The following is a 22967-nucleotide window of genomic DNA, read 5'->3' on the forward strand; positions in this document are numbered from 1 at the left end:
TCAGGAAGCGGTCAATTTCTATCAAGAAAGCACAAAGATTTAACCATTGTCTATTCCAAAGCAAAATAGAGGCTCCAACTGCAAGATAAATACAAGTTCTATTTTACGTGAATACGATTGTAATTACAAACGCGAAGATATTTCCATCAACTCAGACGAGACCCTTCCAACCACACTCAATAGAGTTTTACAGTAAAGCATTTTGCAAGACATAGCACAGGCTTAATTAGATGGATATATATAATCAGTTTCAAAGTATAGTTGTTGAAGCAACCGCAAATCTTCGTCAATCATTTGAAAAAGTAGTAAGTTGGGGATATAATACTCGTCGCATTTTGCTATTTTTGCAAGTCATTGAGTATAAAACATCTTGTTTTAAATCTACCAGTTAGAATATTATATTTTTATCGAGTTTAAAATATATATTGACATTCGACTTGTTGCATAAATAATAGCTAGCAGCAAATGAGCTCGAATTGCATACTAGTCGTGCTCAAATTGCTCAGCGCGACAATCAGATCCAGGTAAAGTCGTCAAGCATGTTTTTTGATGCTTACTCTATTGATAGTGTAGAGTTGTTTACAAATCGAGAGTTTAATGAAGATGGATCTCAACTCTAAATTTTATCAAAACATTGAATTTTAAAGGTACTTTTACAACAGATTCATGAGCTTCAACGAAATGCAAGTGACGACCAACAACGCATGACAGAGATGGGACGCAAACTTGTTCAACTTTCCGAGTTTAAAAAGTCTGTAGTGTCATCGCTGTTTATAGGTCAAGAGACTGAGCAACGCAGTACAGATGTATCACAATCATTTGAGGTGCAATACAACTATAGTTTAATCAAAAATTGATCATTTTTCATTATATGAAATAACACATGATACTAGAATGTATTCAAACATAGTCAGTTTGGTGCTGACGCGAATGCCATGGGAAATGATCGTTTCAGTCGCAGCAATGAGAGTCTTGCCGGGCAAGGTATTAAAATTGGACTTTTGATTAAAGTAAAATAATGCTCAAACGCTATATGATATATTTTTATCCAAATTGCTCTACATCAACCGAATTTGAAGTAGCTCAGCTTGGAGTAAAGCCTCAATCTCCCAAGCGAGATCAAGAACGCTCTATAATATCGGATTCAGTTTCTACATTGAATCAAGTAGCAAGCAGACAGCATGATATATTGCCAGTAGATGCACAGTACGAGTCAAAAGGTAACACCGAAGGAGTTCACATTGAGCCTGGATCTGTATTTGGCAGCACTGAAGAGATCTTTCGTCAGGGATTGCAAAACTTGACTCCAAATCAAAAAACCAACTCTATTGATGGCAGAGACTTTTTTAAAATGGCACGAAGTACATTGTCATATAATGAATTCACAGCACTATTATGGAATGTAAAGGCGTAAGTAGCTTTCTGTCATTGAGAAGTGAAGATGGATTGAATTCGAGTTGAAAAGTCCCGTTCTATAGACTTTTAATAAAAACACAACACTGGCTAACAACTTGGATATCTAAAACTATAGGTTCAACAATCGAGAGCAAACTAAACAAAAGATGCTTCAGAATTTGGATTCGCTCATTGCACCACAACATAGATATCTATTGGAACGGTTTGAAAAAATGATCGAGTCTGAATAAAGCTTATAACAATGTCATCCAACGCTAATAGAAATAAAAACATCAGCCCAGAATATCATCCAGCCATGAATCAATGTTATCTTGGGTCTGACTGGGATTTGAAGTAACAAACGAGGCAGCAGCATCAATTGATGGCTTGCTTGATGAGTTAAAAGTTGTTAAAGAGGGTTGAAGAGTAGAGTCCAGATCCAATAAGCTGTCTACAAAGTCATCACAAGCATGTTTAGAATCGGATAAGCTATTGGTGGTGACATGATGAGGATCTGAACAAGTGGGCAGGAGATTGCTGGTGGCAGTATCGGACTGAAGTGAGGTCTGCGATACCAGAGCATCAGGAACATGGACTGGATTAAATGCATATAGCAATGGAAGTGGATGAAATACAAAGACTGCAGTGTGAGGATCTGGCTCTTTGGCCACGACTTGGAGTGCATCCAAGTGACTACGCAGTGCAGTCCAGTCAAAGGATAGTTGCAGACCATCTACCGAACTATCGGCCACTCTTTCTGTGCTAAACTGAAACGATGCTGCAGGAATGTCATAACTAGACTCGTCGACCACTCGAGCCAAGAGTTCAGGAGTGTCTTGAGGTTCTGATGCAATGATGTCTTGATGGAATCTAGCATGGTTGCTGACAATCTGTCTTTTACTAAATGAGTTTCTCTCATCAATCAGATCTGCATCATCACTAATAGGATGATTGCTATGCACAGTACTAGATGGAGGTTTCCAGTGAGATTTCCCTCTTTGTCCTCTCTTGCTACGAATATCTCGATGCATTGATGAGTTGAGAAGACTGTCAATTTCACGTCAAATAGAATACTTTTATAATCATCTTGCCATGGCTGCTTTAAAGGAAAGTGATGATTAGATTGACTATTAGATTGATGATTGGATACTGAGTTCGACTGTTGTATTCTAAATCACATCCACTCGCGATCTAGTTCAGAACAATCCCAGAAATGCATGCCAATCACCAAAAGACTAGAAAACTAAACAGTTTAAACCACAATATTGTTCAGTTATTTACAAGACTGGCTGTTCATCACTTTATGTTCCATTTTACGTGAATCCAACTGGAAATTCATCTTTACTTGCCTAAACTCGACATTGAATTCAAGTGCCAGACTCGGTTAAACAGCCCATCATGACAGCTACCATGCTTAGAATTCTAACCATGGCCATCTTTTCTTGTTATTCGGTCTCTGCTCTGTACAAGGACGAGGCTGGCAACTATGACTGGTAAATCTCATTTTACTTCTAGTCAGATCATCGCTTTGCATTGCCATCAATAATCTTGCCATGACTGCATTCTACCTGCTTGAGTGTCAATCATCAAACCTTTTGTGTGCTGCAGTATCTGCCACTGGCTTCACCAATTCAGTCTATATGTTGAGCTGACACGATTTCCTTTTGCATCCGACTTTCAGTTGTCTAGTTTACCATGTTTTCTTTCATTATACCTGTTTCTATATACAAAAAACATACTAACAGATTCGCTTTTTGTACTGCACACCATATCATTCTTTTTTCATTCCACAATATATAGGCACACAAAACTAGTCGGTATTCCAAAGTTTGCTCATATCGAAAGCTCTAGTCAGCAAGATATTATTACTATAGGAACCTCTAAAAATGTTCTTGCCTCTCTTAGCGCCAGTTCTGGTGAAATCAGTAAGTTTTATACCATTCTTTGGTCGCTGCTTTTTATAGCATTTGTCTGTCTGTATTCAAGTCTTGATGGATCTAAAAACCCGGATTCGTCGTTTCGACTTTTGGTACAATTACAAAATCATGTTTTTAAAATCAATCACCTTTTAAACATAGATTGGCGTCATGCATTTGGAGAGTCCGAGTCCATTATTAGTTTGTACGCAGATGAACAAGGTGATTTAGATTAGGATGTGCCATCTGTTTGGAATGCTTTTATTGTGTCGAATTTAACAGTAATTATCCATTGGATCTGCTTACAATTGAATGCTTTTAGACTCAGTTTTGACATTAACAGATGATTCAACTTCAACTCATCTGCGCTCATGGAATAAGTACACCGGTCTTCTCATCTGGAGTGTGAGTGCCGCACCCTCTGCCAAGTCCTCGCATTCTTGTGTTGCATCCATTATACGCCATGAAAAAAAATCAATCGCTATCTTCCCTTCATGTGATATTGTTGCAGTTTCTGACAAGGGTAAAGTGGTTTGGGCTTTCAAACACCAGCACCAGGAAGAGTAAGCTATCATTTTTTGTTTTTAGTACCACCGTATTGAGATGTCTTGATTGGCACGATCTTGTGCTTCTATATTTTGCATGACTAACTGTTATGTTGGGTTTAACATTAGACACGCTCAAATCATTTCATCCGACAACTCTCTTTGGTTGATTTCATGGACAGCAGAAACGGGCACTTTGACTACCCGTGAGTTGAGCATAAGTGATGGATCTATTTTAACTACTACCCAGACAAAAGACGCGGATGCTGCATTTGTCGAGCGCATATTTTTGACTGGCTCTGAATCAGAAGTATACTGTGTATGGAACAATGGTCGACAGTCTCGTGCCATCAATCTTAAAACTGGACATGGCTTTGAGGTTTCATTGTCTGGAGATGTTCTTGTCGAAAAACTAGGAGAAACTGCTAAACCTACCGAGTTTCTTGCAAAGACTGCGACAAACACCTATATTGCACGGCTGAAAAATAACAAGCTTGTTGTTGTCCACAAATTTAGCTTGTCAACTCAAGAATCTAGTGCTGATCTGTTTACTTCTCATACAAGTGGATCTGCTAGCGGTCGTCTTCGATTGCAGTCCGACAAGGTATTCATATATGCTAGTTTAGTCCATTCACTTGTTTGATCATTTTCTTGCTAATCCGAGTTTCAAACAAAACATAATATGTGCTATTCTTGATCTAATTTTATATCTTAGTATGTATTTGATCTAGTCACGGCTGGTGCCAGTGAATCTCACATTGCTGTGACAAATGATGTGTTTTTGTTGGGCTTGATTGAAAAAGTAAGACACGACATTCTACTAGACTTGTATTTTTATTGTCTTGCCTATTTTTATGTGTAAAGGACGATACATGATTGGATTTTCCGATGCTCCTTTGGATTTATATTCACTGTGATGGCTTAATGGAAACACACCCGCCTTTACGGCACTTCTGATACACATAATTTTAGAATTCCGACTGTCTTGAATGTAACTCAACTAACGGCTCTACCGTAGGTTTTTATGGGCACAACTTTGATTAGAGGAGATGCTGTGCTTGCACTCATATCAGTTTCCGCGGATGGTTCTGTGACCTATTCTCGCAATGGTAAAATTGTTTGGACCAGGGACGAATCACTAAGCTATATCGCAGATTCGGCTTTTCTTAGTCTTCCCAAAAATACTCTTTTCTCTGAACAACTGGATGAGCTTCGTGAAGAGCCCGAGGTTTCTGCATCCATCTCAATGGCTGAGCGATACGTTCGTCGCTGGAGCGTGCATATTGCCAAGTTTAACGATTTTCTCAAGGATCTATTTGTTGGACAAGGTATCTTGCAGCCCAAATCAAACACCACCACCGTAGGCATTAGTGACGCGCATGGATTTAAAAAGTTTATTCTTTTTGCATCATCGACTGGGAAGGTGAATGCTTTGGACAGTCTTACTGGAAGCCCTGTTTGGTCACGCTACTTTGAGTCATTTCATATACATAGCATTCACATAGTTCGACATGCCCATGTCAAAAATCCTCCAGTGATTGCTTTGGTTGGAACTGATGCATCTGAAAAGGTAGTTTCAAAATTGGTTGTTTTTTCATACTTGTTTGCTGTCGATCTCTTGATACTTTGTATTTCAGTCCTATTGATACATCAGTTTGGTTTTATAGAACACCATTATCTGGAGAGTGAATGGACTGACTGGTGAAGACTATGTTTCAAGTCTTCAACCACAGATCAAGGCTCGCACCAATTTACAAGGCATTAAGCATGGTATATCGATGATTGAAATAGCAGAAACTGACGAGCATACTAGCATTATGGTTTTTATGGACCAACCTACAGAGGTATTTTTATAAACCGAGTTTAAGCGTAGGGTTAATAGGTTGTTTTGACTTGATTCCTTACTTACTGTCTATTTTCTATAGCTCAAAATTTTCCCCGACACACCTGCTGCTCATGCTGCATTTGAGCCAAACTGCTTATCGTTCTATACTTATCGTGCTATGGGTGACACGGGTCTTCAAGGGTACGCTTTGCAGGTGCCAGAAAAAGGTCGCAAGGTAATCTATTCATGTACACTTTCTGTGCAATGCTGTAGCATTATTTCTTAGTCATGATATTTGTATTTCAGGCATACCGACTGGAAAAAACGTGGAATCTTGAATTTCCTCAAGGAGAAAAGCTTCACGCACTCTCTGATCGTGCATCAGGTAAAACAAGCTTGCCTATTGAATTAGTTGAACTTTCATACTTGATATATCTTACATATCTTGTCAATGTGTCTAGAAGTATCTGTTGCTTCCATTGGTCGAGTGCTTGGTGATCGAACAGTTCTTTACAAATACCTTAGCCCAAATATGCTTGGTGTTGCTACTGTTCGCAAGGATGCTGATGGTACGATAGTATCATTCTTTTATATTGTGGATACAGTATCGGGATCTATTCACTATCGTACTGCGCATCATGCAGCTGGTCCGGCCAATAACGGAGCATCACCAATGCATATTCTTCAAGTTGAAAACTGGTTTGTATACACGGCATGGAACTATGGACCTGATGCAACGAATGAAGAGATTTGGAATGGTTTGTCCGAGGCAACACTTGCTTCGAATTCGCATAGTTCTGGCAAGGCGGGACAGACCAGCAAAAAGGCACGTAAAGCCAAAGCAGGAAAGACATCGAATCGTGCTAGTGTTCCAGATGCAAAGCAGCTTGAGATTGTGGTGATTGAAATGTACGAAAACTCGAAGCCAGATAAGAGAGTGGACAGGTGAGTATTCTATTATACTGAGATTGAGAACGTTGTGTTGTGAATTGTATTTAATTGACACATGTAACATCATCAACAATACAGTCCAACACTGTCGTCGTATTCTAACAGCCGTCCGGGTATTTACGCACAAGCATATGTCTTTCCACTTCCTATTACTGCAATTGGTGTTACCCAGACGTTGGCAGGCATTACAACTCGCGAGGTGTTGTTTGGACTTGATACTGGATTTTTGTATGGACTTAATAAGAAACTTCTTGATCCGCGTAGAACATTGGGCAAACAGTCGGCAGAAGACAAGGAGGCAGGAATATTTCCATACGTGGCCAGTCTGGGTCTTTCCACGTATGAGATTGCATCGTATGGACAGGAAGTAAGGATTTGAATGACTATTTTTTAGTAATTGACAGATGCTAACAACTGCGACTTGAAAGGTTCTTGGTATTCAAAAAATCATAAGCTCGCCAACCAACCTCGAGTCGACTTCGTTGGTAGCAAGTTATGGACTGGATTTGTTCTGTACTCGCCGTATGCCTTCTCAAGCATTTGACGTATTGAGTGCTGACTTCAACTATGCAGGACTGATAGCTACGATTGTCGCACTCGTTGTAGGAATTTTTGTCGCCAAACATTATGTAAGTAGAATTGCTAGAAATAGTTGATACAGCCGTGATTAACACACGTTTATGTGATGGACTGAAACAGGCTGATAAAAAACGATTGAATGATCAATGGAAATAAAAGCAAATGAAGTGTAATTGCATGTTCATGGAGTGGAGAGTCGGTTAGATAAAATAACACTTTCTTGAATTTGACATCTGAAGGGATCGCTTGTCATGAATATTGCAGTTGTTCAGCTGGCTAGTTGGAAACCAGATGTTTCTAGTGCAGAAGCAGTTCAACCTACAGTGTCTGCTGCTCTGTTCAAACACTTTGTTAGTCAACCTTCCATCACAACTCATGTCAGTCAGTCGAGTGCAGTTCCTATTGCAATCTGCGCTTCTCCAGACGGACTGCTCTGCGCTGTTTTGTTTTCTGGACTTTTGGATATCCGGAAAGGCTCTCTCTGTCTGTGTCTGCTGCCACTTCCTGTCGATGTGTTTCCTAAACGGCAGCAGCTCGCTTGGTGTGCTGATTCAAGCTTGATTGCTGTTTCGTTTAGCAATGGGTCGTTGCTGGTTTATTCGTTGTTGTCTGGATCTTGTTTGTGTGATATTCAAACTGGCACTCGTCTGCACACTAATCCAGACGATATGATCATGTCGTCTTTGTTCATCCAACCGCACAGTGTTTTGCTTTTTCACGATTTACAAGACTGTAATCGCCAGATGGCCTCCAACTCGGATGAACCCCTTTGCAGATCTATCTGGCTTTTTAGTGTTTCTTACAATGGGTTGATCACTGCATTTAAATTCAATTTAGATCCATTGGACCTTGTACTGTGTTTGTATGCAAGCTTCTCTGACATCTACAGCACTGTTTCTACCGCTATATTCGTCGATCGTCGTTTTCTTACTGCTGGAAAATCCAGGACTTTATCTGAATCAAAAGACTTTGATCATCTTGTCTATTGGGATGTCGATTTTTCAGACAATATACTCACATTTTCTAACGCATCGTCCAAGATTCAGTTTACTCGTAATCCACCTCAGTCTGCATACACATTGAAAAATGCACTCTGTTTTGTAAACTCCCTTTGTTCACAATACGGTATATTTAACTCAAACGTGGATCTTGTTGGTGCAACTCAAATCAACTACTGCAGATATTATAGTGCTTTGATCGTGTTGGATTCAAATGGTCAACTTCGATTGTACTCATCTACAGAACTAAAGTTAAAATGGTCATCTGTCGATGCAGCACTACCTCTTGGCAGCGTTTGCTCAGTCCAATGTTTTGATGGCAAATATATTTTGGCTTGTAGTGAGAATCGGCAATTATGGAAAGTTTCAATCAACTCACTGTTGATTGATGAAACCAGCTCGGAAAACGAACCACCAATAATACCATTGGATATGTTTTCAGACGCTCTCGCAGAAATCTCCACGCCCGCTGATGCTCATTCAATCTCATACATTCTTGCTTCAAATGCATGCTTTGATACCGTAGATCTTGTTTGCTTGATCAAGGTAACACCAGAAGAAAAAATCCTTTCGTTAATGGGCTTGTCTACACCAGAAAATATCGCAGAATTATGTAGTCACTCCAGTATTACCACGGATCAAGTATACAAGACACTTTGGGTTCATTCACCGGAAAAATCCCCAGATTTGGTTTTCTCTTTCTTATCAAAGGTTCAGGATTTGGCTTTTGTTTTTCTTCAAGGTTTAGATTCATACGAAGATCTGTCGCTTACACGAACACTGTTGCAACATGTCATTGAAAGAACAGACATGATTGGATTGAACAATGTGGAAGCGGAGCTGAACAAGGTGTTGGACAGTTACAGCGGGGCCTCTACTATTGAAAATACACCCACAAATGATTGGGGTGGCCTTTCTGCAACAGACGTGTGTGTTGCACGAATTCGAGCACTAAAATACCTAGATCGCCTGAACACGTTTGAGGCTATTTACCTAGATGATGCGGATCCAAAAGACTTTATAGCATTTCGTGATGCAGATTTGGTGATGCTTGCTTGTAAATTCTCTTCATCCCAACAGTTTGATGCTCTTGAAATTTTGTTTACACGGCACGGACATGACATACTACAGTATAGGACAAGTCTGCTGGATTTGATTCCAGAATGCACCGACCCTAAACTATATCAACATCTTCTTCCTCGCATTGATCGCACTACTCTTTTTGAAACTCCGTGGCCTGTTATCCGATGGCGCAAGGCCGATTGGAGCTCGAATAAAGCCACAAAGGAATTGCTTGAATTACTTATTCACGATGATCATTCCATAAATCAGTCGGTTCAAATAGGCTTACAGCCAAATACATATCCTGCCAGTGCTGAGACGCTAGTTGAATGGTATCTATCGAGAATTATCACGATTGAAGAGTATAGCGGTCTGATTCAATATTCAATCGATTTTGCAAAATGCGCGGTTGTTCGTGGTGTTCCAGATGCAAAGAAATTGCTGGATCGGCTAGCAATTCTTGGCGCATTGCAAACACAACCGACTCGTACAAATTCATCTACTGCTTTGTCTGAGCAATCTCTCTTGACTTTGTCTCATGTAATGCGTATGGAGATACCTGATCTGGCTATGCTTGTGTTGGAGCAATCAAGCGAGCAATCGATCGTCCAAGAAATGGAGGTGCTCATTAAACCAATACTGGGACTCGAGCATTCATTTAGCTCTGATTGGATGATAAGGTTGGTTGCATGCATTCCTATAGTTTGAAAACAAGATCTATTAATTGTATTGTTGGTTATTTTTGATCAGGGGATTGGCCAAGCTTTCAAATCTTCATCCCAGAGCTACACTTGCAGTGATTCAATCATCATCGCTTGATGTTCTCTACGAAAATCGGATGATATCATCACCAATAGCTTTAGCTGATGTGCTGCTTATTGCTTGCCATGAATTTTTTTCATCAAAGTGTATTTTTGCTTACAAAGAGATGCTGGCAGTCATTGTGTCTGTTTTACACAGTGTACCTCATTCGCCAACCCAAGAGAACGCGGACGATACTGTAGCTCAACGGCTTGCAAGCCTTGAGCATCTAAACACTCGATTGGAATGTTTGCGTTTCTTGGCTAAACTAGATATGTCTATGTCTATTTCAGATGTACAGAATTTGGAATCGTCAGAAAATGGACAGCTGCAACTTGTCGAAAAGATTCCTCGTCGAGCACTTTCATGTGATTTTATTAGTGAAAGTAAAAGGGATCGGGAAACAAACCTTTATAATATTTTAAACCAGGCTCTTCAATTGCAGGCGCTTGGTATATTCAAGTATATTTCCCAAGATGCTATATACTCCAGCTTTTTGAGTGCTGCGGTTTCTAATGGATGTGAGTCGAGTTGATAATCTAATTTTTGCAGTATCAATGTTTAATTGGCCTTTGCTCATACTAACGTTTTAATTAACTTGCTAGTATATTCATTTGTCAAAATGATACTACCAAGTACAAACTCAAATACAACAAACGCAGCATCTGTTCAACTCGTTCAACAGGTGCTTGTATCCACTGCTCGAGAAATGTTTGATAATGCCCATTTGGGTAGTAAATCAACTGGACTCTTGAAGGAAGCCTGGGATTGGTGTGTATATTTTGTTTGTATAGCTACTTTGTATAAATATTGCGATTGGTTTGAATTTAAATTTGAAAAAATCTATGTCTTCATTTTGAAAACCTCATTTTCGTTTTATATATCATGCATACTAATTTAATTTGTTTAGTTTGAATCTTGTTACACCATCTGTTGAAATGAAGCGCGAGCTTGAATTGATTGATGCTGTTGATGTGATTGTTGGTAAACATCATCTTGTAGATGAAAAAACTCGTTCTGAATTATTACCGATCCAGATTCGTTTCCATCCTGATCGCGTGGATCTTCTTCGCCAGCTTCTTTCTGAAAATCCTCAGCTCAATGCCTTTCCAGAAATGATCATGGACCTTGCTTGTAAACTTTGTGGAGAGACGGCTGCAGCCAATACTATCACTCAGCTACGAGTTCGATCATATCTTGCCCATGCTGCAATCGATGATGGAAGTCTTGATGTAGCTAGCTACTACTGTAACCAGTTGATAAAGATGTCATTCACTGAAGGGCCATCTACACAATCAAAGAATTCGCCACTGACCAACGATGCATTGGTAAAAAGCTTATGTAACGTGTTTCAAAGACTTGCAGAATCTAGCTGGTTGAATTTACAGTTTGATGAGAAGCTTCACTTGATATCTTGCATTATACAAATCTGCCCAATCACGACTCTAGATTCGATAATTGGACTTTGGCGCAAAACTGAATTTGAATCAATTTTATGGGATTCAATGCCGAAAGATACTCAACATAAGCAACCGAGCCATAGTACTACAGGGAAAATCATACCTTTATTTGGTGGTGGACCTTTTATAGCGTCCAACCCTGTTGATACTCCTGATTTTGATGAACTTTTCAAAAATCTTGCTGACAACCTTCCAGCCAATCCATTTGAACATCGCGTTGATAAGCTTTCACAGCATGACTTTTATTCGGCACCTGGATGCACTCCGTCTGATAACTATTCTTTAACACATCAGATGTCAAGTTTTTCTTCATTATCCAGTAACAAATTGTACAACGACATTTATTGTATGTTGCGATGCCAAGAAATTCGGAGATCTCAAAAGCATAATACATCCAATCTTCTTGGAACCTATGCCAATCTTGTCTGTGAATCGGATACCCTTCAAGCTCTTGCTGCTCTATTTAGCTGTAACTCTGTATGTATAACTCGAGTGTTGTCTACTATCAATACTTTGATATTGCTTGTAGTGTCAGATGTGTCAAATGTGTAATGTATTTTCCTGTTAAATCTTGTAGATGGTCGACATGCAAGCGTTTTTTAATCGATTTGAGCCATCTGATTCTATTGGTCAAGTTGCAGCACATTTCTTTGCTCTATCCGCACTTTACAAACTAAACGGACATACTGGCACCTCAAACGACTTGTGGAATGCAAAATACACGGAAATCATGCTTTTTTTGACACAACGTACATCCGATACTAATCATATATCTATCGAGCATCAAGATCAGGCAGAGCAACTATTAAGTCTTTCAAAGTTGTACTCGTTTCAGGCTGAGCATGCACGTAATAGAGCTGTTACAGATATGCTAGCTTTGCGATATCATGTGAATCTAGAAGATATGGACAATGACTTGGAATACCGACGCTTAATTTTTTCAAATCTTTGTTTTACAATCGATGCTGCTCAGCTAGAAGATTGTTTAGAAGCCGCCAGATACTTTAATTTTGACACAATCGAGGTAACTTGACTCAACTGTGGAAGCTATACGGATGTGTTTATATTTTAACTAACATGTTATTAGATCTTAAACCAACATATTACGTGGCTGATTTCATCCAATGAAGTCAATGCAATCCAGTTGTCTGCGCAACTACAATGCATATCTGCTTTTTGGGAAAATAGTTCAAATGACGTTTGTAATATTCTACTTTCGACTCACGCCAAGGTTTTATTATGCTCATACTTGTTTCATTCTATTTTAATGGACTACTAATTCTATATTTAGTACTTTATTTTACCCAACGATGCATTGATAGTGATTTATCGAGAGCTAGTAGAACTACTTGGTGTCAAAAAAGAAAATACTACAAAGGATATACAACAGCTGTATTCTCGAATCGCTCTTTTGGAAACCATTCAATCCTCTACTATTCTTTGTGATTTGACGTTGCCTTCATTACGTAGTGCTATGATGGATGAAGCAAAAGGATTTGTTTGTTTATGGAAAACACACTCGAATTTTGAACGCTTTGACGCTTTGTTGGTTCTGCTTACAAGGTAGATTTAATAACGGTCTGCAGCTGTTGAATTTACTAAATTGATTTTAATTTATTCCAAAAAATTGGTAGACTCGACTCTCTTTACCCATGCCCACTTTTTTCAGATGAAATGGGCATTGCCGATATCCATATTGACCAAAGCGCAATATCTAGCAACTTGTTTTTTGTTTTTTTGGATGCTTCGTTGGCAGACATGATAATCAAATGGGAGTTGATGAATTCTGAAAGGTAATGTAGCATTTTCATTCAACTCATATTGTATTTGATTATATTTATACATAGTCATCGTGTATTTATCATCATTGTTGTAGTGTAATGTCGTTGGTATCTTATGTTCATAAAGGAATCAAGGTCATGCAGCCATCGCATGTTTTTGAAATTGGTTCTCAACTAGTTGTCGGTGAATTGGTAAGTATGAGTTTTATATCTTTGTCAATTGTCATTGGAATCTAACGCTATTTACTCATGTATTTTGTACTAACGCAGGCAAGTCGCTTGATGCTGGACATTCGAAAAAGCACGTTGGATCTTTTAAGAAATTATCTTGCTGAAACCAGTTTTGTGGAAGCTCTTTATCCACTAGAGATGCACATGAGCATTCTTTTGGCTCTTTCGCACATTGACACTGAGCTGCACCTTCCTGGTGGGATTTTCACCACTTTTATTCTTGAAATTGATTGTGCTTACAGAGATGTTGAAAAGGTATTTGCTTGTAATCAAAGTATACTGTTTATAGCGATTTACTAACGTTTCTTGTCATGCCAGATCACTGCAGCACTGTTTAGTCTTATTAGATCAGAAATTGATGGACAAACTGTTGAGCGCGTTGTCAATGCCATTCAACTAGGTTTTGTAGAAACTCAGAGCACTTGGTCTATGCCCTATCTTTACAAACAAGCGGCCATTCAATATCTCGAGCTGATTGACAGCAATTCCAGTGACAATGATCCTCAACTACTACTATTTGAGAAATGGATAGACTTTGTGTTGAAAGACTGCTCCACTAAACCTCTTGCATCAGTTTCTGGCTGGGATGACGATGAGTTTGACGATTTAGATATTTCTAATAGTCAAGATGATATAAAACACGAATTAGAAGTTGTGCTCGATTCTGCAGTGCAAGGACACTATCAACTATCTAAACCTGGATATATAACTTGTCATAAACTTCTTGAAAAGGTATATTTTTATATTTGATATTGCAATTAAATTTTTATTTAGCATTTCTGTCGACTAATTTGACTTGTGTTTTACTGTACAAAGCATTTTGAAATCAAGCAGGACAGGGCTGTTGCTGCAAGTGTTGCCATTCAAAATGCCAATATTTTAGCTTCTTGGGGACTGGTGGTAAATATGGCTTCGTCATAATTTTGATATGTTGACTCGAACATTTTTAACTTTGCATTTATGTAGGTACAATCGGATCAACTTTTGACCAGTGAGGCTCGCATAGACTATGTATCAGTTCTTTTGGAAAAAACATCAACAGATGAGCAATATATTTGCCTGTTTAATCTATTGGTGGATTGGACAGTGACCGATCAATTGTCAGAGACTTTTAATAGCCAAACTGTTGAACATATGTGGATGAAAGTGTTTAGGCATCTTGTTTCAACAGGCCGTGACAAGTTGCTTTTCTTTATTATGTTGCATTTGCGACAGGTGTTAGTTTTTGATGACAAGGTGAGTTTTTGATTCAGGAGTGCTGTTAAAATGTATCATGTTTGATTATGATCTGGGTAGCATCTGTTAACCTAAAAATTACATGCAGGACTTGCTACAATCTATTCAAGACCAGCGAGATCTTGCTAGTTTCTATCAATTCTCATTGATATCATTCAACTTGGAAACTGTATCAAAAGCCTTGCAAGAGTTTAAAGACATGCTGATTGCCTCGAAGGATTTTGAAGAATTACTTTTTGTGAATCCTACCTTGCTGTTGCTCGTGCTCGCCTATGACCGTGGTGAACGTGATGCCTGGGTCATTGAACATGTTATAAACTGGACAAAACTATGCGAAACCATACTTTCAACCTCACCTGGAGATATTCGAATCAGCGAAGCACGGCATCAAACTCTTGTAATATCATTGATTGCTGATCTTTGCATCAAAGAGCGTTTTTTTCACGCATCCCGGCTTGCTCAACTTTATCTTGGTGTAGATGACTTTGCACTACATAGTGTTGGCTCTCACATTTCTCTCATTACAAAAACTTTGACACTGATAGAACATTCCAGCCAAGCGTCCCACTCACTTATTTTGCAGCCAATAACTCAACTTTCTGATGTTGGAACTCGATCGTCAAATTTGCTAGATCATTGGAAACAGTTTGGTCATGATGCACCAATTTTGGAAAAATGCACTCCATTGAGTAGTGTGTCGGACAATATTTCTGTACCATTATTTCATGAGCAAATTCAACGTGCTTTAGATTTGATTCGGTTGCGCTTTTCGCAATAATGCTGATTTTATAACCAAAATAAATATACTATCAGAGAGCATGGAAAACTACATAATTATTGAGGCGTACTGGTAAATGAATAGTATGTGTGCGAGGTAATTTTAGAATCACGCTTTTAAAAGATGAGTGACATCAGTAATAGCTTGCTCTGTATTTTCAAATCTATCGATTGACTGTTTTGAGCTATTTTTGTTTGGTTGATCACGGTTGACTTTGCCTGAATGCATGTCAACTAATATATATAGCCACGTTTAGCATTTTGGACTGTTAATGAAAAGTGTTTCATTTTATAGATGAAATACCAACAGCAACTGATTGTTGAACGGTTTACAACCCCACCAAAAAACAATCAATCACTTAATGTGCCAAACTTGTATCTTTACGATCATTTAAACCTGTATGAGTGTGATCATCTGTGGCTTGCGTTGGCGTGATTAGATCATCAATAAAAGATCCACTGTCGTCTTTTACATGCACAGCACTACCTGAACACTCTAACACGTCTGCAGATACAGCTGCTTGCTCATCTGTTGAAAGTTCCAGACAATCTATATCATTTACAATACACTGTTGATCTGTAATGTGTATTGATGGCTGACTTGTCGAATGGGCATTGATTTTCAAAAGATTCTGTAATGTTTCAAGCTTTTCCTTGTCGAAATTCAGTAAACTATGGTTATTCACAAGCAAATCATGAATGGTGGCAAGTGCTAAATAAAGGTGTTGGAAATGAATCTTGACTTGATGTGTAAACAATGTGTTGAACTGTTGCAAAGAGTCGCGAGTATCTACAGTAGTCTCGTTCGTGCATAGTTCAGTTGCCAAGAATGTACTGTCCAATTCAAAATCCAAGTCGCGATACTTGTCGTAACCTGTTGAATGCCATGTATTGTATGAATCACAAACTATGATGAGAAACCAAGTTGGTAACCAGATAATAAAACTACTATATCAATCAATATTCAATAGCCATTCATTATGCTACAGTATGTACCTTGTGGGGTTTGAGTATGTATGAATTGTTTAGTATTTAGCTCGTTGGAAATTCTTGAAATGCACTCTTTCATGGCCAAGATTTCCTGATTGGTTGCTAATGTCTGTATATTACCTATAATTGAGCAAATACTTGCCTGCAAACGCTCTACTGTGCTATCGTAGGCGATCGTAGACAAATGTTGCTTGTTTTCGATTTCACTCAAGTCTTCCTTTGTGGCATAGTTACATTTAAACTTTTCAAACTCTGATACAAAGGCTTGAATATCACGGATATTCGATTCCAATTTATCAATGTCGCTGCTGTTGTTTTTTTGAAGCTGGATTAAATCGTGTTTTTTGACAAATGTGTCCAGTTGTGTTTGGATTGCTTTTTTGGCAGAATCCATATGAGTAAACTGTGACGCATGGTTTTTCTTTACTTTTGTCTGAATGGTATCGCACAAGTTTGTCAGATCTTGTATTTTAAGCTCACTTTGAATAATCAATTCATGCTGATTTTTGATCTCAAGCATAGCCAATTGATGCTTGCGATCTAGTATATCGTGTGTATTCTTTTCAGCGATATGTGCCTCGGATGATGTATGTTTCAGTCGTGAACCTATATCCCCAATACGCTTGAATAATTTTTTTGACTGTTCTTCACAACCCTCTGCCAAATTACGCAGACTTGATGAATGCTATAAAATCGCTCAGTTTGTTAAACTTGATACTTGGTCAATGATCTGAATCAAGTATTTTACCTTTTTATCAATATCTTCAATTGCCATTTTAATGCCCTCTTTCAATTTCAAAACCTCTTTTTCCATTTCTAGTCTAGATTTGATCTCTGCTCTTAGTACCTCTTCCAAAGATGTAGATGCTCGTTTAGCATCCTTTTCAACGAGACAAATGGATTCACTCAGTTTTTGAATGGCTTGATTTTGCGTTTCTTCTAATTTATGTCGCTGTATGGCATCATTGACACTTTGCCAGATTTCTGAGCGAACAGCCTTTATACCATCTGCTAAACTTGCTCGCAATTTCACAGTATGCGCTTGACAGTCAGAAATTCTATCATTTAGTGATTGCTCCATAAGCATTTGTTGTTGAATAGAATTATCTTGCAATGTGGCGAATGACTCTTTACATTTATCTTCGTGAATGCGTTGGCATTTAACAGTTTCGGTCATGAATTTACTTTGCTCGTGACGCTCTTTGAAAATCTCATCAAACAAACCTTGCCGAATAGTTTCAATGTGATTGGCAGTGGATCGTTCATGCGTATGCACAATATCTCTAATATCCTTGTATAAATTCTGACAACTTTTTTCAAATTGAAGTCTATAGTGCATTTCCTTTTCAATGCTTTGTCTGGCGTTTTTTTCAACCGATGAGATTTGAAATTGAAGTGATTCAATTTTCATTGCAAGTGCTGTAAAGTGTGGATCCATCATCAACTGTGTAGGCTTGTCAATCATTGCATTTAAAATGTCTTGTTTGTTGTTGCTCGAGCTTGTATTTTTAATCAATTGATGTATTTTTTGTAATTCCTTTTCCGCCTTGTCGCGCACTTGATGAATATACTCAACAGTAGCATGCAATTGTGAAGTTGACTCTTGCAATTTGTGAGTTTGCATAGATTGGAATGCATCTAGATGATCTATGTTGGACTGCAGTTTTGTTTTTACAGTTGCACAGGATAGATGCTTTTGAATCGTACGATATGCTGTCTGCTCAGCAGCTAATAAATATTCTGCAAAGTCACGAATTGTTAGCGAGTCCATTGCGACCGTCTTTTCAAGTGCCTCTATTCGAGCAGTAGAGAATATCAAAAGCGATTGATTTAGCAATAGATTGAGATCAAAATTGGGTTGTGGATCCATTTGATCTGGAGCACAGTCATTCATTTGAAACGGTTGCTTTAAATTACTATTTGGGTTGGCGATTTGAATTAAGCTTGCATTAGTTTCTGAATTTTTGGGATATTTTGAAACATTTGAAATCTGATTAGTACTGGATTGGATATCAGAGTTTTTAAAGCGCTGTGATAATGGATTTCCAGTAGCAGACGAATATGGACTCAAACTGGGGTTTCTATTGTAGTTCCCTAGAACGCTTATATTAGGAATAACACTATGTGACAAAGAAGTGAGTGCATGATTTGTGTATGGCTGTTTGAATAATAAAAATGCAATTGATAAATAGCACGTTAGTACTTTGTGGAGCAATAAACCACGAGTAGTCAAAACTGGGTGTTTTACATAAATGTATTTAAATAGAACGCTTGGTTTCAAACAGATAGGTAAAGTAGCAAGTTTTTGGCTTACGGAAATAAAAGTTATATTACCTGTTGAATCTCGGAATTATTTTGATCCTGAGCGAGTCGTTTGTATTCCATAATTTCATTTTGTTTATTGATAAGCTTTCTGAAGAATTGAATTCGAGCATTTGTAATTTTAAAATAATAGCAAACATGACCAACACATATCAAGATATATTAGTTGGTAGTCATACTTTGAAACATTATATTTGCTTGATAATCAAGATATTGCAAACAGGATATGGTACACTTGTACACTTGCCTTTGTTTCGCCTCTTCGTTTTGGACTTTTAAATACTCTTTAAGGGAACGATCCATTTTTTGCTTGACCTTTTCCCGCTGCTCAATATCTTTCCAAAAGGACATGATTGATACGAGAAGGGCGATTTGTATTGGATAATCTGGTAGAAAGCGAGTGTAAAACACAGTCTGGATGGATACGAATGCACACCCTCAGGAACAAAACGCATGCCAGCCACGAGCTCGATTTTATCCCCTTGTAACTTGTCAACTTGATTCTCTTGTAAATCTACTACAGTTATGCCTGGAGGTAATCATCTTTTATCATTCATGTCTTGCTATAGAATTATACCTGTCATGTTTTTGGAAGATTTTAAACGGAGCAACTGCAACTTAGCATGGATAATCGGGCGTGCGGAGCTATTATCTGCATCTACAACTTGTATGATATTAGCACATGATGCTACTACTGCCAATCTACTCGATCAAAAAACTTGTATCTACATGAAAGCATTTGATGTTTTGTATAAAACTTTGGACCTAGTGGCAGTCAATACTGGAGTTATCTGATAAACACTATATATCCGTCCTAATTCAAGACCCACTCTTGTCAGTGCTGATTCTTTGACATCAAACACTGATGCTTTATTGCTATATATGTAGGACCTGACGAGTGGCTAGAGACTATACGACAATGCCAATATTTGTCTGAGCCTGACATCAAGAAGCTTTGTGATATGGTGGGCAGCTTTAATGCAATGCGTATGGTTTTAATACGCACTATCATACCTTTTGTTTAAGCCAAACAGTTTTTCTAAGCTTGTTTTGACGGGAGTCAAACTAAAATACTGAAAGTGATACCTCATGTGTAATCATAACGAGGTGCAATAATCTACTATTGTGCATGGTTTTTCACATTTCTGAAATGATTACTCGGAATGGAACGCTCTTGTTGCATTCTGTGGTAGGATTGACATCAATTCAGCAAATAAACTTGATGAAATGCATCGACGGAAACTCAATGACCGTTGGTTATGGCTTGTATCGTCTACAGCATTTTACTTTTTACTGGACCACTCCTTTTGTTAAATGCATGTACATTTACGTGGCAAACAGTCGAGTACTTACGATTTTCCCTCTTCTAATTAGGTCAAGGAACTTTTAATTGAGGAATCAAACATCCAGCCAGTGTCATCACCTGTCACTGTGTGTGGTGATATTCACGGGCAGTTTTACGACCTTCTTGAGCTATTTCGTGTTGGTGGGGAAATGCCTTCAACCAGCTATATATTCATGGTAATTTTTGGTTTCTATTGTTAGATTCAAATGCTTATAACGATTCATGTATCTTATTGACTGTGCTTATTTCTACTAGGGTGATTTTGTTGATAGAGGATACTATAGTTTGGAGACATTTTCATTACTTCTTGCACTCAAAGCAAGGTGATTCAAGCTTTATCTGAATATCAGCGCCTTTTATTCTAATGATTTAAACTACTGCTATGGTCTCTAATTACTGCAATTTATTGTAAACCAGGTATCCAGACAAAATATCTTTACTGCGAGGCAACCACGAAAGTCGACAAATCACTCAGGTTTATGGATTTTATGGTGGGTATGATTAAAACCTTGTACCAACGCGATGCACTGAGCTGTCGTTACCTCGTATTTGGCTAGCTGAAAATGTGTTTTTAACTTTTTTGGAGTTGATAGATGAGTGTCAAACAAAATATGGAAACGCCAATGTCTGGAAATATTGCTGCTCCGTGTTCGACTATTTAACTTTGGCATCGGTATGCCAAGTTTGTTGAATTTGATGCGTTAAATTTGAGTTTTTCATTCATTGTATTCTTATTTTGCTCCATGTGTATGATTGGGCTTTTAGATTATTGACGGGAGAGTTTTATGTGTACATGGAGGTCTTTCACCAGATCTGCGAACACTTGATCAAATCCGAACCATTCAGCGTGCACAAGAAATTCCTCACGAGGGAGCATTTTGTGGTATGTTAGTGCGGTGTATGGTTTTGAATTATAACATTGGTTTACTTTGCATGTATTATTAGTTTTATTAATTTTAATGTGCTGGGTCTGGTAGATCTCATGTGGTCGGATCCTGAAGATATTGAATCATGGGCAGTAAGTCCACGTGGTGCTGGCTGGCTATTTGGTCGCAAGGTTACTTCAGAAGTGAGTTGTGTGATGGATCAAGATTCACCGATGCGCCATTGTGTCTTTACTGATCAAATTCACAACTTATAATATCCGACTATAGTTTTGTCATGTAAACGGCTTAATTCTAATTGCACGAGCTCATCAGTTGGTGCAGGAGGGATTTAAATACATGTTTCCGGATGAGAATTTAGTCACAGTTTGGTCTGCACCAAATTATTGTTACCGATGTGGAAATGTGGCATCTATCATGACAGTAAACGAGTCACTGGACTTTGACGAAAGCTCATTCAAGATCTTCAGTGCCGTTCCTGATAATCAACGAGTTATCCCCGCAAAACAGAATACTCCATATTTCTTGTAGTTGATGATGACTATTTCATCACATCTGCTATCAAATAAGCACTTTAATAGTTTACTGGCTTTGTGTTTGCATCTAAAGTTATCTCTAAACTGAACAATGAAATAAAGTATTTTTTGACGAGCTTTCAACTCGGACTGATTTTTGAAATACTCTATTTTTGTATTTCCGACTCACAAAGATTTAGAAGTAGCCGAGTTTTTGAGGTTCCGATTGAGCACAAGCTCTTCGGTGACATGATCCAATGGCTTTTTTGATTTCCCTTTGCCATCTTTTGAAAATGCTTCGAGAGCAATACCGAAAAACACGACCCCAACTGAGGCCCATTGACCCAACGATACCGCATGGTTAAAGGTAAAGATGGAAATCAGAATAGAAAACATCTTGCGAGTAACAGTAACAGTGACGAGCACAATTGCACCAAAATTTTCCAACGTATGATATACAAAGCATTGGCCGACAGCTCCTGCAAACCCAAAAAGAACAATATCGTTGATTACAGACGGGTGCTGCTGACAGAATGCAATGGCTTCCCATAGCTCATTGGTGTGAGGATTGAGCGAGGCTGCTCCTTCCATCATGATTCTAAAGATGGGAAAATCGACAAGATAATGCAGCGATAGCTGCGATAGAGTTGGAGATGTCACTTGAACAACAGTATCAATAATTGTGTTCGTGTAGGGCGCGATAAGAAGGTATCCTCCCATGAGAGCAAAAGAAACCATATTCATATACACCATCATTGAGGTGCCGGCAACCTTGAATCTGGAAAAAATGCGATCCTGGGTCGAGTTCATTGAACCATCAAGCAGCAAATTGATACTAAGTAGGAATATGCCAATTGAAGAGCTAGACACCGGTCCTTTGGAAGGTTTGCTAGAATCTACCGGTTGAAGCATCATGAATGCGGACACACCAATGGTGATGAGAGCAACAACAATGTATTTTTGTAGTGAAAAAGTGCGACCATAGATTAAAAAGTTCATGAGCATGACAGGAATGAGCTTGCATGACTTGCCGAGCACCAAGGTTGGGTAGTCGATATGTCTTAGAGCAGCATAACCAAAAGGCGATGCGATCGAGGAAATAAAGCCCAGCAAAACGTAGTTGGATAGCAGCGGTACAGATAGTTTACCTAGCATTTGTCCACGCATTTTCATATAGATGAAACCAACGACTACAGCAATCAAGGCCTGACACAGGTTGAGGAAAATAAAGTGACGGAAACGCTTGTCACCGTCATACGTTGCAGTTGAAACTCGTTCCTGCGTAACACCCCATGTCAAGAAGCAAACGTAGATTCCAGCAACGCATGCAGCCAGTTCAAAATAGCCTTTTCCC

The 22967-nt window shown here is 38.5% G+C and overlaps 8 protein-coding genes across 8 annotated transcripts; 5 read left to right on the plus strand and 3 right to left on the minus strand.

Moving 5' to 3' along the window:
* The first annotated feature begins 145 nt into the window (after nt 1-145).
* BATDEDRAFT_89082 (uncharacterized protein) lies at nt 146-1701 on the plus strand. Its single transcript, XM_006679579.1, has 6 exons — nt 146-305; nt 456-524; nt 648-824; nt 894-984; nt 1080-1410; nt 1532-1701. The coding sequence occupies exons 1-6, from the start codon at nt 231-233 to the stop codon at nt 1644-1646; spliced, it is 858 nt and encodes a 285-aa protein (XP_006679642.1). The 5' UTR covers nt 146-230; the 3' UTR covers nt 1647-1701.
* BATDEDRAFT_25404 (uncharacterized protein) lies at nt 1689-2426 on the minus strand (the record flags this gene model as incomplete). Its single annotated transcript, XM_006679381.1, has 1 exon — nt 1689-2426. One exon carries the CDS (start codon nt 2424-2426, stop codon nt 1689-1691), a length of 738 nt encoding a protein of 245 aa, XP_006679444.1.
* Nucleotides 2427-2823: 397 nt separating this feature from the next.
* Nucleotides 2824-4732, plus strand: BATDEDRAFT_89405 (uncharacterized protein; the record flags this gene model as incomplete). The annotated part of the gene is made up of 7 exons (XM_006679580.1): nt 2824-2888; nt 3196-3320; nt 3474-3533; nt 3634-3874; nt 3986-4460; nt 4572-4658; nt 4721-4732. 7 exons carry the CDS (start codon nt 2824-2826, stop codon nt 4730-4732), a joined length of 1065 nt encoding a protein of 354 aa, XP_006679643.1.
* Nucleotides 4733-4880: 148 nt separating this feature from the next.
* On the plus strand, nt 4881-7284 carry BATDEDRAFT_89083 (uncharacterized protein; the record flags this gene model as incomplete). The annotated part of the gene is given in 8 exon segments (XM_006679581.1): nt 4881-5426; nt 5524-5700; nt 5782-5916; nt 5988-6066; nt 6143-6626; nt 6711-6999; nt 7061-7261; nt 7279-7284. The coding sequence occupies 8 exon segments, from the start codon at nt 4881-4883 to the stop codon at nt 7282-7284; spliced, it is 1917 nt and encodes a 638-aa protein (XP_006679644.1).
* A 178-nt stretch (nt 7285-7462) lies between these two features.
* BATDEDRAFT_89084 (uncharacterized protein) lies at nt 7463-15598 on the plus strand (the record flags this gene model as incomplete). The annotated part of the gene is made up of 14 exons (XM_006679582.1): nt 7463-9951; nt 10022-10593; nt 10678-10843; nt 10983-12009; nt 12110-12556; nt 12620-12730; nt 12824-13095; nt 13167-13325; nt 13409-13505; nt 13584-13799; nt 13863-14276; nt 14361-14444; nt 14511-14780; nt 14869-15598. 14 exons carry the CDS (start codon nt 7463-7465, stop codon nt 15556-15558), a joined length of 7014 nt encoding a protein of 2337 aa, XP_006679645.1. The 3' UTR covers nt 15559-15598.
* Nucleotides 15599-15916: 318 nt separating this feature from the next.
* Nucleotides 15917-18932, minus strand: BATDEDRAFT_89299 (uncharacterized protein; the record flags this gene model as incomplete). Its single annotated transcript, XM_006679659.1, has 4 exons — nt 15917-16431; nt 16554-17232; nt 17296-18705; nt 18882-18932. The coding sequence occupies 4 exons, from the start codon at nt 18930-18932 to the stop codon at nt 15917-15919; spliced, it is 2655 nt and encodes an 884-aa protein (XP_006679722.1).
* A 432-nt stretch (nt 18933-19364) lies between these two features.
* On the plus strand, nt 19365-21755 carry BATDEDRAFT_16816 (uncharacterized protein). The gene is made up of 9 exons (XM_006679320.1): nt 19365-19404; nt 19758-19834; nt 20244-20390; nt 20470-20537; nt 20632-20705; nt 20808-20887; nt 20980-21097; nt 21192-21283; nt 21369-21755. Exons 1-9 carry the CDS (start codon nt 19395-19397, stop codon nt 21627-21629), a joined length of 927 nt encoding a protein of 308 aa, XP_006679383.1. The 5' UTR covers nt 19365-19394; the 3' UTR covers nt 21630-21755.
* A 152-nt stretch (nt 21756-21907) lies between these two features.
* BATDEDRAFT_4540 (UDP-galactose transporter HUT1) lies at nt 21908-22951 on the minus strand (the record flags this gene model as incomplete). The annotated part of the gene is made up of 2 exons (XM_006679269.1): nt 21908-22138; nt 22274-22951. Coding segments are annotated over 2 exons (909 nt in total), but the record flags the coding sequence as incomplete, so codon positions are not given.
* Nucleotides 22952-22967: the final 16 nt, after the last annotated feature.

This window comes from Batrachochytrium dendrobatidis, assembly GCF_000203795.2.
Source record: "Batrachochytrium dendrobatidis JAM81 unplaced genomic scaffold BATDEscaffold_7, whole genome shotgun sequence".
Lineage (NCBI taxonomy): Eukaryota > Fungi > Chytridiomycota > Chytridiomycetes > Rhizophydiales > Batrachochytrium > Batrachochytrium dendrobatidis.

Bases quoted from the DNA above. Each gene is read 5' to 3' on its own strand.
- BATDEDRAFT_16816 (XM_006679320.1), top strand. The intron at 20,391-20,469 runs GTAATTTTTGGT...TATTTCTACTAG, and splicing joins CAACCAGCTATATATTCATG to GGTGATTTTGTTGATAGAGG. The intron at 21,284-21,368 runs GTGAGTTGTGTG...ATCCGACTATAG, and splicing joins GTCGCAAGGTTACTTCAGAA to TTTTGTCATGTAAACGGCTT.
- BATDEDRAFT_89082 (XM_006679579.1), top strand. From the start codon at position 231: ATGGATATATATAATCAGTTTCAAAGTATAGTTGTTGAAGCAACCGCA. The intron at 306-455 runs GTAAGTTGGGGA...CATAAATAATAG, and splicing joins GTCAATCATTTGAAAAAGTA to CTAGCAGCAAATGAGCTCGA. The intron at 985-1,079 runs GTATTAAAATTG...CCGAATTTGAAG, and splicing joins TGAGAGTCTTGCCGGGCAAG to TAGCTCAGCTTGGAGTAAAG.